Genomic DNA, 17,813 nt, shown 5'->3' with positions numbered 1-17,813 from the left:
TTGAGTGGTACACGCTTCCGAAATGTTGAAGAAGTGCGAGAATGGGTGGACGAATGGATTGCTTCGAAACAAACATCGTTTTATCGAGATGGTATCGCCCAGTTGCCAGAAAGATGGCAAAAAGTTGTAGAAAGTGATGGAAAATACTTTCATTGAAATAATTTAAATAAATTTTTTACAATAAATGCTTTTTCTCAGTATTTTTTGGGCGGAAACTAAGTTAAGGTCCTAATACACTCTGGTTAGGGAACAACCAGTTATCGTCACTGTAATTCAGCAATTACTCTCTGGTTGCGATAACCATGCGATTAGTTGATCCGTATTTTATTGTTGAATCCGATTGGCATAATCAGATTTATACGTAGGTCAGCCATATTGTTCCGCGTGATTATATCGCTACCGGATTTCCAATGAACACTTATACATAATGATAACCACACGCTTACGAAAGTGCATTCAATTTCGTTACGATCTTAGACGTACAATAAACATTACATCGTATATGTCTCACCGCTGATTGTACCAGATAACAGATATTTTAATAATCTTCATGTTCATCGTCAGATTAACAGCGATCAGATATATGAAAACGTTGGAGTTGACGTCGCTCCCGTGATAGACAATAAACAGGAGTTGGAGAATCGAATTGATTATTATTAGGCTGATCCAAAACACTTTGCAGAATGGACCGTACGGTACATTCGGCCAGATGCCGAACATACGAAGTAGTATCTCGATCGGCCGACTGATTATTCTTCCCGATTGCACGCTTTTGAATTTTTCCATATCTGCGTCGTCCGCTTTTGCGTGAAAGGGGACCTTGGTGATGTGACAATTACGTATCAAACGCTATTGTACGCGGTCGTATTGATTGCCAGACGATGTGCACGACGAAGTGTCTTTCCATGAACTGAAGGGTCTCAGCGGCAGATGGGCTGCACGAGCACCTTCCCCCTCCGATCCTAGTAATCGCTCATCAAATATTCGCTTTACGCGACATTACGCAACTCGGTTATACGCTCGCTGCGTTTTCTCAATATTTCTCTTCGTTCTTAAAAAAAAAAACAAAGGAGAAGGAGAAATGTCATGGGAAAGAAATGATCGTCTCGATGAATTGACGGGCGACGCAGCGCGATGAACAATTCTGTTGAAAGATTCAAGGAGTCAAGCATGCGTAGACGTGGCACCATATGTCCAATTGTCTCCAGCGATCGCGAGCAATTATCCTTCGACTCTTCGCGGAAAATCATTTAGAAGGGAGAAGAAAAGGCAACGGCCGGTCGGAGGATTTTTTTTCACGTAGCGCAATCGCCTCTTGCTTGCCTTAATAATACAGAGTATCGTGCAACGACGTGGGTTGTGTGTGTATGTGTGAATATGAAAACTCGTCATGCGCACTGAAGTATTCGCGGTGTAATGAAATATCAGAGGAAAAATAAAATTGGTACATGTGCATGTGTGTGTATATGTGCGCGCGCGAAGTTCGTTGGGAGCGCCACTCTATGAAAATATCATCGGGCTTTTTGTTGCGCTACTCGTATCGCGTACTGTGGCGTGTCTCGCCGATGATTGAATCAGCAAATGACGAGTTTGAGCGGCCTTAATGAGTGTGCCGGGCTCTACACCCGAGTCGTTCATTAATTCAGGAAGATCGATCGAGTGCTGGTGCTCGATAACGTATCGCAATCGAAAAACCCGGGTGGTCGCGAATGAAACCATCCCGGAACAATTGACAAAACAAAAAAAAAGAATAAAAAAACGCACGGCGATTCCAGCTGGCCGGATTCCAAAAGTATGAGCAGAATCTCCGCGGATCGGCCAAGCGCGCTTGCAGATTCCGTGCTTCTGCACTTTTCGCTTTTTATAGCCATGCACTGCGTCGTTATTATCTTTCTTTTGAGGGAGACGCGTCGATGGCGGCAAGATATAACTCGGAGCTGTCACATGGAATAAACTCTGATTGATCGCGACGCATAGCACAGAATTCGTGTACGAATTGAGGCAGTCTCGATGGTAGATAAACGTCCATCTTCCTTTTTTTGATGATCAATAGGTTGTGCTCATCAAATATTTGCATATGCGCGCGTGTCTCAACCGCCATGGTACCTCGGTGCTCGCTTCGGACAGAAGAAAGAAAAAAAAGAGAGCGGGGAAAAGGAAAATTACGACAAAGGCGATTTGTTTCCGAATCGATGATCGCGCAGACGGCGCGACGATTTGCTTGAAAAATTCAGGAATACGTGGCGAACGCTTTGGACGCAACACGTGAACGTAAATCGGATGTTAAATTCAGTGCGATGACCGTAAAGAAAGCCTCGAGTTCTCGTGGAAAGCGTGTTTCGCGAATGGGAAACACCTATCAGAGAGGATGTGTTTTGTGGAAAGGCGCGCGTTGTTTCGCGTTAACAATTCAAGAAATCATGTAACATCGCGGGTAATATTCGGGCAGAGAAGACCTGGATCAAAATGGCGCGCTGTGATCCGAGAAAAGCTGAGAACGTAGGCCACGAGCGGAAAATGTCGGGCGAGATAAATGTCGACCAGGGGAACACGAAGTTGCGAAAGTCGTTTCTCGCGTCGTTACCTCCTCGCGCAATTGACGAAGTGTCACTATGTTGTTTCATTAGAATCATAATTGTCGTAAAACGACGAGAACGTTTGTCGGACCCGCGGAATCGTCGGGTTACCTTATCAGTTTATATGAGCGATAATTAACGACACGGATCAAAATAACGCGCGCGAAAAGATCACGTAGAATGTGGCATGGTTAGACACTCGAGACATGAAGACTCAGCTTTAGAATCGATTGTCCCAACTTCTTAGTAAGCTAATTAACAGTTAAATCATGTCTATTTTTGTCTAATTTGAATGAAGAACAAGGACAGACATATGAGTGAACTATTAGTTAACTTACCAAGAGGTTGGAAAAATCGATCCTTAGAAAGTTCCTCTAGTAAGAATTGGAAATAATAGACGTACAGAATAGACTGCGCATTACCGTAAGAGAGATGAAGTCAATATTGAAGTTGATACATACAGAGTGTCGACAAGAGTAATATAATTCGTTTGCTTGAAATGTATTATTCAAGATGTCTAATTGAGAATTGAAGCAATTGAAGCTTCACCAAGCACATCACGTGAGTGGTTATTCCAATTTAATTAATCGCCAAGTACTTCCATTTTTGTCATCAGATTTAAAATATGTTTATCGCTGTGAAGATTTAAGACTTTAAGTGTGAATGGTGAAAGAGATGGAAAGGGAGAGAAAAATTATAGCTGGACGAGACATCACCTCCTCGCTCCGCTTTTAATCCTTCTCCACGATACAGTTGCAAAATGTGCAGTTAAAATGCAAAATTGTCCGTGTCCGTGTCCAGGAAAACTGAAGCGTTCGAAACGGAAAATACCGCGGAGGAATGAAACGAAAGTCGATGCGCAGAGGTTTCGAGGCGGAGAGACGAGAACGTAAGCGGCAGGGGAAATCGCGGATACACTTTATTCGAGTCCATTTAACAATTCCTGCGTATCTCGATTTCTCGAATTTCCTTTTGACAGTGCTCAGTTTATGCCTCTCGGCGAAACACGCTTGTGAATGCGCAACGCACGCATGTGAGAGGAATTGGCGAGTGGTATACTGCGGCGCGATTTTTGTCAATTTTAATTCACGTATGTATCTTCTACAGTCGACTCATGCTGAGTAAGGAGTTAGAAACACGATGATAGTTTTGCTTCAGTACATCGCAAGAAGGACCGATATATAAGAGCCTGAAGCTTTCATAAACTGCAACAATGTTATCTGGTTAATACATGTGATATTTTAATGTAAAAGTTGGTATATATGATGAGCTATTATCATCGACTGAATGCTTCATAACTTGCAATAATAATAATAATAATATAAAATAATTACTCGAAAAAGACTCGAAAAATATAATGATGTCGAGTAATACGTGTAATTACGAGAACCAGTATGTTTGATATTAATCGATTCAAATCTTTTTCAACTAAAATAATTGGCAAATCAATAATCAAAATTAATCAATCGTTATATATGTAATCATGAATAATTTAGTCGATTAGTGAAATTAATTATTAATCAGTGTACAAAGTTATATCAAAGTTTAGTTAATAATTAATTTCACCAATCGTCGAAATTTGTGGTATTTATGTGTGTAAATTATATATTTTATGTATATGACGAACGATTAATTTCGATTATTCATTTGCCGATTATTTTAGTCGGAGAAATGTTTAATCGATTTTAATTGATGCCCAACACTGACGGAAATTACTTAACCGTAAAGCAAAAGAAAAAAATTGTACATTCGTACTCTAAAAAGGTAAAAATCAGTAAATTGGAAGCTTGAAAATCAGTAAATTGCAGAGACGTGAGATAAAAGCAGTAATCTTACACCGGTAAACCGCTCTAAGGACAAATCCATCATTCTTCCGATCGAGAGGGTCAATTGGTTCTGTGATCTCATTATCAAGAACAAGACGAACCGATTATCTTTGTGATCCGCTTTGTACTACGGAGAATTGTACGCGGCTTCTCCGATGGTTTGACGAAGACGTGTCGAAGAAAATAGATTTTAACTTGAAGTTCAGGAACAAGTGTTTCGTTGTATCGCGATGGCATAGATATGCCTGGCCGAAGCTGACCTTAGCGCTTAGGTATTCTCCGGCGAAACAGAATGTAAATGCCTCTAAGCTCATGTTAAAGTAAAACATTATAATTATCCGTCAGGCGATCCGAATGATTGAAACATCAAGAGGAGGTCTGAGTCATAGTAGGGATCTCTTCCTAACCCTAATTCTTCTGAAAGATTCGCTCAACTTACTACAACCAGTATAAATTCCAAGCAGCACATAATTATAGCATCCACTAAAAATAGCTTCATCGCGACGTACGAGTAGAGATATTCAATGTTCTGCGAGAGAGCGATAATTTTCTGGTGTTTTGTAATTATATCCTTCATTGCGACAATCTTGCTGCTACGCTCCTCTTCTTGCGGAAAAATTTCCGCTAACCATCGTAGAATATCGATTTCATCACCTACGTGTAATATCTGAAACACAAGATCGCATTAACTATCATGTATTTATTAAAAGATATACCATCCTTTTTTTAACTTTTAAATTCTAATTCATATTATAAGCGTCAATTAAAATCGCGCTCAGACAATCTCATTAAACTATTAGTACTGCGGTTAACGATTTAATAGAATGAATGTTGACACTTTAAAAGCCACTGTCATTATGCCAGCATCTTATAAAGAAATATTTGTTGATAATGGCATTCAATAATTGTAATATTATATAAGCTACATAAAGGTGTATAAATTTACAAGTTTATAGTATATACATAGAGGATGTTCTTCTCTTTTAACGTAATTTAATTGTGCTCTCAAAAACTGCTAGTAAACATTTCTCCACGATAAATGCGACTGTTAAAATATTAATAAACAACGCTTATTAAAACTTTAAACTATTAAAGAATGTTAAGTGCCAAAAATTATTATTAAGTATTAAGGCAAAAATATAAATGCTCAGACATATATCTAAAAATTTAGACATTCTTGTTGTTTCGATCTTTAAATAGGGACATTTAATTTTTTAACATAAAAAACACATATATATATATATTTTTTTTTATATATTTTTATATATTTTTATATATTTTTATATATTTATATATTTTTATATATTTATATATTTTTATATATTTTTATATATTTATATATTTTTATATATTTTTATATATTTTTATATATTTTATATATATATATATATATATATATATATATATATATATTTTTTTTTTTTTATATGTATCAGGGCAAGATTCGAGGAGCGATCTTTATTTATTGATAATACATTGGCTGTTGCTGATAGCCATCTGTGAAAGTGACAGCCAGGAGGTGTTCTCCTTTAGAAGCTGTTTACGTTTTGGCGTTGGAGCTTATAAAAGGCAAGAAATCTGAAGTGGAGTTAGTCGAACTGTTAGTCGAACGCAAGAAGCGTTATATTGTTTCCGTTATCCATTGAGTTGTTTTAATTAAAGACTTCCTTTTTCGACAACTTATCGATGCCCAACATCGACCTTTGATAATATTGTTACACTGACATATATATACATATATACTATGTTGACATTTCAAATATTCCCGTATTTAAAGATCAAAACAATAAGAATGCCCAGGATTAGAATTTTTGCTTTTACCTTATTTAAAGTAAAATTGCTATTAACTATTAAATATGAAGAATTATAATGGCAATAATAAAAGTGACGTTCTAGGAAAGAGCGCAACTAACCAGAGCTATAAGAAGAGCATTCAGCATGCCGGTGACAAAAGCGCAAAAGAGCATGTGAAAAAATTGTGTGATAAACTCGTATACGAATCGCTTGCTAGTATCAAACGGCAAATCCATCTTTGCAATGAACGGTCGCTCAATCTCGCCAGTGATTTCGTCGTCGTCGACGACGTCGAAGATGACAACCGTAATGGTGTACATCACCACGGATATTGTTTGAAAGCTGATCGTCGAGTTAGAAAATCAATGCGACAGGTATGCGCTCCTGGTGGTTGCGTCGAGATCGAGGCTTCCTTTCCAATCTATTTCTATCATTGTCAATATCTTATTAAGTGTTTTACAAGCAGCGTTCGATTTTTCCTCCAATTGGCTATGATAACAAATGCAGGGGATCATCGATTCTCGAGGACCCACGTACGTATACAGGGTGTACGTAACGTAACGATCTGCAAGATTCTTGAAACGCTTCCGACAATTTAAAGGAAAGGTTGTAAGGTAAATACTCATCTATTTCATATAAACTATCGTTTTGTTGATATAACTATCGTATAGTTGATATTTAATATATAACATATATACATATATATATATTATATATATATATATATATATATATATATATATATATATATATATAATATATATACATATAACTATCGTACAGTTGATATTTAATATTAAATTTGCAACATTATTTTAGATAGCAGTATTTACAAGCTTAGAAAACTTCCAGTGTTTATGTTTACATGTCTAGTCAGAGCTTATAAGTGCTGCTCTATTTAAAATAATGCTATAGATTTGACATTAAATATAAAAAATAATGATATTTGTAATAGTGCGTTGAACTCGTCTCAAAGTTCCCTACAATATTATATGAAAAAAATTGCATGATGTCATTTAAAGAATTCAAGGTAACATTGATTTTTCATAAAAAAATTTATTTTTAATTTTTTTACTGTACGTGATAGCTTGCATGAAACAGATGAGTGTTTACTTTACAACCCTTCTTTCAAACTATCGAAAGCGTCTTAAAAATCGTGCGAACCGTTATATGTGCGGAAGTATGTTTATCAACATAACATAATGCGTATTACATAATATAAAATCGTATAACATGTCGCAATTACAGGCTTATCTGTTTTTCATATAAAAATCAACTGAGGCTTAGCACTTTATCGCCCGAAAGCTTATCAGTAGGCTTTTCAAAAATCACGACTATAAAATTATAATAATTCATGTTCATTCTGCACACTATCTATCAAATTTTAACAGTTTTTCTACCGACGATGCCGGTCGGTAAATCGTTAACTAATCTATCATGCTTCTTTTCAACTCGGTTTTTCAGAAACTGACGCGAAATCGATCGAAGATCGTTCGCGGCTAATCGTTTGCGTGCGAATAATCCTCCGTACATATAAATCCGTTCTTAAATAGCTCGCAGCCCTAATCGTGCTCTATTGTGTGTCTCACCGCTGATTAAGCCAGAACATGATGAGTTTCAGGGCCACTAGTGTGTGAAACATAGCCTCACTCAAGCTGCCCAGCAGGTCGGAGAGATCGATAGTACGGAAGTGGTCGACAATGTAACGATATTGAAAAGTCTGGACGAATGCGAGCGATATTATCCAAAACGACCTACGGAACAGAACGCAACGCGCGTCCGGCCAAATACCGAAGATACGTAACACTATCGACCAGCCGGTTGTGCATATAGGCTCCATGCTAACTCTTTCTTTTTTTCTCTTTCTCCCTCTTTCTCTCTCTTTCTTCCTGTCTCCCGTGGCTTTCTCGTTTTCACAGCTGTTCACAGGTTTTCATCCGATTCTCTCTCAAAAAGAGGAATCCGTAGCCGGTAGGGATTCTGTAAACTCGGTGGTATGGAATAAACTCGATGAGGATAAACTCGGGATCGATTTTGCGACGTGCATAAACTGAGAGGTCTCTGAGAGGCAAAAGACAAATCGGAGACGAACTCATCCCCTCTTTCCTTCCACGACCGACTGAGGGTGTTCATTAAACATTTGCATCCGCATGCGGATTATATGTCACTGCAGTCGCAACCGTCTCGTAGGTAAAGACAGGCGGAAAAAAGGAAGGATAATAAGCAGAGGCAGAAAAACGAAATTGCAACAAAGACGATCGGTTTACGAATCGATGCTCGCGCGAGCGAGCGGAGCCGTGGCGAGCGATTTACTTTAAAAATGCAAGGACCCAAGTGAGCGTGTCTGGCAGCACGCACGTCAGATGTAAAATTTATCGCGGTGATCAGGGAGAGTCTCAAATTTCCACGAAGAGCGTGTTTTAAGAGAAGTAGAAAAGCAGAGACGGAGAGAAAGAGAGAGAGTTTGTGTGTGTGTGTGTGTGTGTGTGTGTGTTGTGTATGCCTAAGCCGAAGAAAATTTCTTGCGTATACGCGGACCATCTTCGTATCAATAATGCAAGAAGTCGTGCTGCGTCGTCAGATAATACGTGAGTGAACGTCGGAATCAGGATCGCTGGCTGCAACTCTTGTCGATAACTGAGACACAAAGACTAAGGGGAAGAAGATATATGTCGGGCGAAAATGAAAACATATGAGAGAGAATCTCCTTCTCCCTTTTTGTCTCTTTGCTTTTCTCTCTTCTTCTCTCCGTAATTGCTGAAGAAGACATCACTCTAGAGGAAAGACCTTTACTCTCTGCGAGCGACGAGCGGAGTACATATTGCGGCACAAATTATTGTTTCACCGCGGAGTACACGTGGCACGACGAATATATCTCGATACGGAAAATGAGTCGTTTCATCGAAGTGGATAGTTGCAAAGGAGATACTTATTTGGCAAAGCCGTTCTTTCGTCAAGAAATTGTCAATCCAATTTCGGATGCGTCACAGTACAGGGAATTTTATACACTGTAAAAAATTTGGTATTAAATTTATTCACTCTATTTTTATATCAATTTAACACAAGGCAAATATGCAAACGAATAATACACAAATAATATGTCGAAAAAATTAACACAAAAGTAACACTTGAACGCTCCATTGTTATTTTAACACTTGGAAATGGTGAATGTGAACTGAAAGGTTAAATCAACATACGGATATGTCAGAAATTTAACATAAAAGTTTTTACACGAATCGATTTCAACACAAATGTTTTTTACCGTGTAGACATTCGTGAAAACTGCAGTAGAACACGTACACAACATCATATATTTATACAACATCATATATTTTATCCTTACGACAAAAGGCAGTCGAACTGTTAATTAACATCTAAAATTAACGTTTGGAATATCGTCTTGTAATTAGAACAGATTTTGTTTACATGAAACTTTTAATCTAAGTGCGATTGGCTTCTGAAGATCATTCATGGTTTCTCGCGACTAATCGTTTGCTGCTAGATGTTCGCAACGCTTGGTTTCTTGCAATTAATCGTGATCGATCTTTCTCTCTTTCTTTCAGGACATTGCCAGCAGCACCGACACGTAGGACGCCGACGCCTTTACGATCTATAATGACAATATTTCATGCACGGAAGGGATTAAGGATTACGCGTGAGTGAATGAGAGATTTGGTGGAGCTTTAATATGCGGATAGATGATTGATAGAATGACGATACGGGACATTCATCAGATGAATGTCAGACGACGATGCAACACGAAGGCTTACGCTAGCGAAACGTCTCAGCGAGAGATCCATGACCTTTCCAATCGTGATCGTTAATCGCCTCTGGGACCTCAGTATCAAGAACGTTATCACTCGGCTCTCGTTTACGCGCATGTCATACCAAAGGGACCCGTAAGCCGCGTCCCCGATATTCAGACTCTGAAAAAGCAAGGTAAACAAGAAGGGAAATTACTGTCTTCTGTAGGAACGTGATGTTTACGTTCATCGTGTAAATCCCGGGACGACAAGCTCGGGTAAGGCAGCCAGTGCCCGATCGGTCAGAAGGGGTCTCTCGAGTGGCGGGTCGCGATTAAATCGATTAACATGACGGTGATGCCTGACGTGGCGAGTTGCCGTGTTAACATCATACGCTGACCTTAGTGCTCAGGTATTCCCCGGCGAAGCAGAAGATGAACGCCTCGAGATTCATCACGATGTAAAACAACAGGGTCTTCACCAATATCGTGGAAACGTCTGGACTGCTCAACGACTGAAACATCATTTACATCACGACGCCATTTATTCCTTAATACGCGCGTGACGCTCTCTAAATCCTTTCGTTAGAAAAGCTACTGTCAAAAATTATATTCTAAAATATAGTCTTTGCGAGGAGCGTATATCAAGTTATCAAAATATAAGTCGAGATATTTGGTGATGAATTGAAGCTAATTAAATTAAATTTAATTGAAGCCAGATAATTCGTTCCCCGCGAATTTCTCTCAATGTTACTCACAGAAGCGATGACGAAGCCTATGGAACAAATAATCATGGTGTTCGACACAAATTGCATCAGCGCGATGTAAGAATAGAGACTCTCGACATTTTCCGAGAACATGATGATCTTTTGATGTTTCCCAATGACGCTCTTCATCGTAACTTTAGTCGTTTCATACATGCTGCCTTTGGAGAAAACTTTCGTTAACCATTCTCGCAAGATATCAATCTGACCACCCACGTGAAGTATCTATAAATTACGAACAAAAAATTATTCTCTAAGAGAGACTCGACACGACGCTCTTTAGACTTATCTTTTAATCCCTCTATACTTTAATATTTTATAAAATTCTAGCAGAAAAGAATGCTGAAAACTAAACTACTGTACGTTTTCTTTTTATACATTGCAATTCGATTTACACCCACTTTACACAATCTCGCGGAATTATTTTAAGGATCTCAGGATTACGAAATAAGAAGATAAAGTTAAGTTTGTGATCAAGAACGTGCACACTTGGCTCGCGAAAGCACAAACAGGAGATTATTCTCACTCAAGAGGTTAAAATCCGATCTTCAAGCCGCGAAGTATTTGTCCCGAAGATTCAAGAAATTTTTCACCCACGCGTCTAGATATCGAGAGCTCAACAGTTTTCTCTCTAGTATTCATCTTCTAAATTCATGAACGTTACCTGCCATACCAGAAATGACTCACCAACGTCAAGAGTAAAGCATTCAGCACGTCGATCGCGCACGCGTTCGACATCAGCTGAAAGAATTGCACGACCATCACGAGCTCATAGATGGGCGAGCTGTTGCTGTCAAAGGGCAGTTCCATCTTTATAATGAGGGCTCGTGCGGGCACGACCGACACATTAAAGTCCCCGTTCTCGTCGGACAAGAGCACGCCGAAGCTATAAGTCACCACAGCGACCATGTGGAAGCCGATGATCGCATTGGCGACGCGATACGACATCGTGGCTGTGCTAGTCGTTATGTGCATGCCGACCGGATCGTTCGCGCATTCCTTCCAGTCGGTGGCGATCATCGTCAGGATCTCGTCGAACTTCCTGCGGCGCGTACACACAGCGGGACGAGTCTCGAATGATCTCACTGCACTTTCTTCAGGAAAGCGAGAGGAGAATGGAATAATTCACTAGCTTACCGTTGATTGATCCAGAAGATGATCAGTTTGATGAACAGCAAGGTGTAGGCCAAGGAACAGCTGAGGTTGTCCATGAGATCCGACAGGTCGTCAGTGTGAAAGTGCAGTACAAAGTAGGTGTACTGAAAGACCTGCGTGACGATCAGCAACGCGGACCAGAACAACCTGCGCAGGACGACGCACGACGCGTCTGGCCAGATGCCGAAGATGCGGAGAACGAACTTTATCGAGAAGCACACCGTGTTGGTGTTCGTCATGATCGCGGTAATAGGAAACGAATCTCTCCGTCGCCGATTTATGAAACATCGACACGGACGCGGTGTATGCTCGCAACGTGCGTCGCGAGACAAATCTCGCTGGAAATCGGAGAGTTGGTTGCAGCAGAGCTTCTCGCGGGGCGACTGACCGCGTTTGATTGATCATTAATTATTCTGAGCGTAAAATATAGCGGCACTGAGGGTAAAATACAGCCGCGACTATAGACATACGACTGTGAGGAGAAGAGAGGGAGAGAAAGAGGAAGAACAATTTGCAGGTAAACAAAAGGTAAGTATCCCTCACTATATTCCTTCCCCGGCCGTGATGGCAACGGTGGCGAATTACGCGTGATTAAAAATGCAGGCTATTGTGCGCGAGCATAGAGCTTATAATTTCGGAATGGAAAACTCGCAGAAAAAGAAACGGAAAATCGAATCGGACCTGGGGTGGGAACAATGCCAGCGAGAAGGGGAGACCGCGAGGTCGCTTTGTTCAGACTCATTTAATAAACATTGCGTATCTCGAGTTATCGATTTTGCCCGCCGAGAGTCCCGGAGTTTATTCTCTCTCGTTCTCTCGGCGACGAGGCATGTCGCGACGCATGTCGGGAATGACTGATAGTAATACCTCAGCAATTTTCGCCGCTACTACTAATTTATGTGCAAATTTTCTTCTTCACGTTAAACAGTAGTAGGTAACTCTTGGAGTTTATTACGTAGAAATTCGACGTACGCATGGCTTGCTAGTCCCGCTTCAGTACATCGCGAGCAGAACCGACACGTAAGAAGCTGAAGCCTTTACAATCTATAACAATGTTCTGCCTTTATTACGAGGGATACTCGAAGAATGCTGATCTGTGCGGTCGAGTTAATGTTACTTGTGCAACGTCATTACTGATTGCTGCTTTTACGAAGAAGAACAAGTAGCAGGATAACTCTAGTTGTGAGGAATAAGTGAAACTACAATCTTACTAGTGGATGAAAAGTAAGTGAAACTACAATCTGTGCTCTCCATACGTTAAAACAAAAAGTATATGTAGAACACAGAGAGTCAAGTAACGTGTAAACGTGACGCGAAAATTAATTAATTGACAATAAGATCAATGCTGTCTGTATAAACTGAATAGTTTTTATATTCTAGTACTTAAATATTCTATCTGCTTAAATGAATGCTTAAATCTATGATGCTTAAATGCTTAGTACTACACGGAAAAAAAAGATTTGGTTGAATTAACCAAATATCTGGTTGAATATGAACGATCCAGAAATCCCGATTGAAGTAACCCGAATTCTGTTTAAGTTAACAAGATTTTTGGCAGACTAACCAAACATGTCTGATTATTTAACCAGACATATTTGGTTAAATAACCAGACATGTTTGGTTAGTCTGCCAAAAATCTTGTTAAATAGAATTCGGTTTACTTCAATCGGAATTTCTGGATCGTTCATATTCGACCAGATATTTGGTTAATTCAACCAAATCTTTTTTCCCGTGTAGAAATCCAAAATCGCGAGTGATCATAAGAAATATTTGTGAGGTAGTATATTTGAATTGTCAAGATATTCAGATACTGACAGCAATAGATAATATATGCAAATAATATTTGATGACAACATCTTAATTGAACAGTTATCGAGACAATCAGCGCATTAGAAGTGTCTGTACGTAAGGTGAGTGATCTTACACTGGCAAATCGCTCCAAAGACAAGTCCATGACCTTCCCAATCGTGATGGCCAATTGATTCTGCGATCTCATTATCAGCAGCAATATCACCCGACAGTCTTTAGAATCCGATTCGTACCAAAGGGAATCGTACACGGCGTCGCCAATGGTTTTGCTCTACATGTAAACGCAGGATAGAAAATGTAACTTTAATGTATCTTACGATATTCCTCCGAGCAGACGGTATGCGAATCATTTCACCTTGGCGCTTAGATACTCTCCCGCGAAGCAGTATGTAAATGCCTCCAGATTTATAACGATATAAAATAAAAGGGTCTTTATTATAGTTTCCGAAGCACCAGGTGTCCCGATTGACTGGAATGTTAAGAAAAGATCGATAATGAATAGCGATGAACGTTGTGTGCCCCGTAGATTTTTCAGTGACGTGATGCATTTTTCTTTATCGCGACCTGTAATTATCCCGGGATCTACTTACCACGGCGATCACAAATCCTAAGCAGCAGATAACTAGAGTGTCCGATACGAACAGCGCAATCACGATGTCTGAATACAGTTCTTCGATGTGCTTTGAGAAAGTGATAATCTTCTGATGCATCTTAACTACTTTCCTTATCACGGCGAGATCCAGATGACGTTTTCCTTTCATCGGATAAATTTTCACCAACCACTCGCAAAGAATATCAATTTGACCAGCTACATGTAGTATCTAAAAAATATCGTTTCGTTTTAACCGATTGTTAGTTGTTAATTGAGAATACTTGAGGAACATCTTAATGCTTAAATCAAACTGATGATGTGATATCCCGTAAAGTCTCCAAAAGACAATACATATATACGTAAAGTCGGTCATTGACGACTACTACAGACGGTATGCAATGGCTGCTTTCGGGGAGACGCTATTTAACGCTATGAACGTCCTCTGTCTTTGTTCAATTTTCAGAAACAATTTTCAAAAATAAACAAAGATAGAGCATACACATAGCGCTAAATAGCGTCTCCCCGAACGCAGCCTATGTATTAATAAGATATTTATAAAAATTATAAAAATTGTAATATAATTTTAGTACTTCGAAGATAAACTATAAACTATTAAAACTAAATTCATAAAAATTACAATAATTGTTATATTACTTCGGGAATAGACTGGCACTATGATGAAAATTACAATGACATAGTAAAAGTGAATACAGTAAAAATAAATTCAGTAAAAATTATCATGTTTATAATCATTTTTACTATATTTTATTATAAGGTAATTATCGACTATAGGGGAGGCAGCTCCAATGACTTTGACCTTGACATATGTAGAGGTTATCCTCCTGAGTAACTCTCAAAGTTATGAACAAAGAAGTTTGAATAAATCAAACGTAATTTTTGGACATTTTTTGATCGTCCCTCTTGCTACCTTTTTTCAAAAATAAATTATACATTGCAATACGGTAAATAGTACACATATATGCGCGGGGGAGGGGCTCCTCTCCGTATTCCGTTGACAAATTATGTATATAAAAATGTAAAGATTAGGTTTACGTATATACGTGTATTTTACTATATTTCAATAGATAGGTTAGGTTAGGGTTAGGTTAGGGACATACACACACACACTGCTCGCCAGCAAGCGCGCTCACCCGCCCGACAGAGCGGGCTCGCGGTGGGTGCATATGTATGTACCTATTATACAGGGTGTCCCGCGTAAGACGGACCAAAAGAAAAATATAAGTAGAACACATTATAAAAATATAAGTAGAACACATTATAAATATAAGTGAACAAATATTATATAGGCCATTTTTCAAACAACCACGTAAAATTTCGAGATATTAATTAAAATAGTTGAGCATATCAGAGCGGCGACATGGCAGGCGGGACATACAACTCGCCGCGGCCGGCGAAGAAAATGGATGATTGCTCGCGAGCCTACCTTATAGGCCAGAGAGGTGGGCCGTTTGGCATACTGAAATGAGTAGCTCCGTGTGTGCGTCTGTGTACGTGTGCGTTCTTCCATTTTCTTCGCCGACCGCTGCGAGCCGTATGTCCTGCCTGTCGCATCGCGCATTCTAATTTGTCCAACTATTTTAATTAATATCTCGAAATTTTACGTGGTTGTTTGAAAAATGACCTATACAATTTTTGTTCACTTTTATGTGTTCTACTTATATTTTTCTTTTGGTCCGTCTTACGCGGGACACCCTGTATATACATACGCATCTACCGCGAGCGCGCTTGCTGGCTAGCAGTGTGTGTGTGTGTGTGGTACGTGCGTATGGCTGGCATCTTCCTAGCCTACAAATTCCATGTTTTTGTATATACAGTGTCCAAAAATTATATTCATTTTATGTAATTTCTTTTGTTAATAACTTTTTAACGAACGACAAGCGCCGCCTAAAACCTTCTGAGGGTTACTCAGAAGGGTGACTTCTACAACATATGTCAAGATTAAGGTGATTGGAGCTGCTTCCCCTATAGTCGATAATTACCAAAAATATTTAAGTATTGTGGTAAGTGTTTGTTGAATGGATGCCATTAACATATTTGCTTGGATCAGGGTTCTCTTTATTTGAGCCAAGTATTGTTTATTCGGTTTAAGTAGATAATACTTGGTTTAAGTAAAGAGAGTTTAGATATGTCAATAGTACTCACCTAATAGATGTTTGTAAATTTTAAAATTTACAAATTTATTTTTTTTCTCAGTGTACAATATTCTCCGTACAATTTTTAATACAGTAATCTCCGTGTATCTTTGGCAAAACAGTACTCACCAAATTTATCAGCAGGATATTGATTACGCCAATTGTGCAGGAACACAAGTACAAATGGACGAATTGTGTGATCACGACTGACTCGTATACAAATCTTTTATTACTGTCGAACGGCACGTTCATCTTGAGAATGAACGGTCGCGCGGTGACATTGGAAGTTCTGCTGACGTCCAAGCGGTATACCAGAACATCGCTACTATGCAAGATTACAGCTGCCGAGTAAAGCGTTATTGTCAAGTTAGCGAGCCGCTGCGATAGCTTCGCTTTACACGCCATCGTAAACATACTGTGCTCCGTGCTGGAACACTTTTCCCAATCCACCGCCATCATTGTTAATATTTTGTTGAATGTTCTACAAATAATTTTCGTGGGTCACGTTCGTAGTAACAATGGCTCGAAAAGATCGCCACGTAAATCACTGACGACGAAACGATTTATCGTTGCGTGATAACTCCGGCGCGTGTTTACTTTTATACATATACTTCAGGCACAAATGTTACTTCGATATTTCGATTGATCGCTCAGTCTGTCGCATTTATCGCGCTTCTAGTTGGCAAGTAATTTATTTTACCGACGCAACTTTCCCTTCGTGACAAAGTAAGTATCAAACATGTGTCAAGAAAGAGTGATGAAATAGTATGTGAAAAATTATCGTCACCGCGCGGAGACTTTAGTTAAGAACTATGTGAAAGTTTCACTGTGGCACTATGTATCACTACGTATTGTTGCGTATCTCACCGCTGTTTACACCAAAAAGTTCCAAGTTTAACTAATAATATTGAGTACGGCACTGTTTCACTCAAAGTATTTATCACCTCGGTAATGTCGACGTTATAGAAACTTATCATGATGTATCGATACTGTAAGATTTGCTCGATCATGAGCGCGATGATCCAAAATAATCTGCGCGACATGATGCACGACGATTCCGGCCAGATCCCGAAAATTCGAAGCCAAATTTGTATAGACCAACAGATTAGATTCTCTAGTTTCATATTTCTATTATTCACTTTTTCTCTGTATCGTTCTGTTTCCATTTACTTTTTTTTTTCAACAGAGGCAATTTCGATTTCGATATTAACGCAATTCGCGTTAATTTTGACTGGACGGCAATTTCGAGCGTTATGATATATGTTTGGCCGATCGCGCTTTATGCGAGGTACACCTTTGTATGAACTAAAAGCGAGAGAAGAGAGAGTGTGTGTGTACGCGTGTATGTGTATATGCAAACCATAGGCGCTCTAGCAACTGCTTATTAAATATTTTGATCGCA

General features: G+C 39.2%; 3 protein-coding genes across 3 annotated transcripts in view; all 3 read right to left on the bottom strand.

Moving 5' to 3' along the window:
• The window catches only part of LOC116843548 (odorant receptor 4-like), a 3,575-nt gene extending 2,643 nt beyond the window's left edge, over nt 1-932 (bottom strand). The window contains exon 1 of the mRNA XM_032814015.1: nt 512-932. Coding sequence (XP_032669906.1) covers nt 512-786 — 275 coding nt within the window. The 5' untranslated portion in view covers nt 787-932. The remainder of the gene's footprint in view (nt 1-511) is intronic.
• An 8,710-nt stretch (nt 933-9,642) lies between these two features.
• LOC116843550 (odorant receptor 49b-like) lies at nt 9,643-12,302 on the bottom strand. The gene is made up of 6 exons (XM_032814017.1): nt 11,840-12,302; nt 11,390-11,744; nt 10,697-10,927; nt 10,334-10,453; nt 9,967-10,122; nt 9,643-9,806 (listed from the first exon to the last, which is right to left on the bottom strand). Exons 1-6 carry the CDS (start codon nt 12,094-12,096, stop codon nt 9,756-9,758), a joined length of 1,170 nt encoding a protein of 389 aa, XP_032669908.1. The 5' UTR covers nt 12,097-12,302; the 3' UTR covers nt 9,643-9,755.
• A 537-nt stretch (nt 12,303-12,839) lies between these two features.
• Nucleotides 12,840-17,704, bottom strand: LOC116843538 (odorant receptor 67c-like). Its single transcript, XM_032814000.1, has 6 exons — nt 17,279-17,704; nt 16,541-16,892; nt 14,257-14,487; nt 14,022-14,135; nt 13,712-13,937; nt 12,840-12,901 (listed from the first exon to the last, which is right to left on the bottom strand). The coding sequence occupies exons 1-6, from the start codon at nt 17,575-17,577 to the stop codon at nt 12,840-12,842; spliced, it is 1,284 nt and encodes a 427-aa protein (XP_032669891.1). The 5' UTR covers nt 17,578-17,704.
• Nucleotides 17,705-17,813: the final 109 nt, after the last annotated feature.

The sequence above is a fragment of the Odontomachus brunneus genome, unplaced genomic scaffold, assembly GCF_010583005.1.
Source record: "Odontomachus brunneus isolate Ranch 3 - 2012 unplaced genomic scaffold, Obru_v1 Obru_scaffold_033, whole genome shotgun sequence".
In the NCBI taxonomy this organism is placed as follows: Eukaryota; Metazoa; Arthropoda; class Insecta; order Hymenoptera; family Formicidae; genus Odontomachus; species Odontomachus brunneus.
This window is presented reverse-complemented; position numbering and strand designations above follow the sequence as displayed.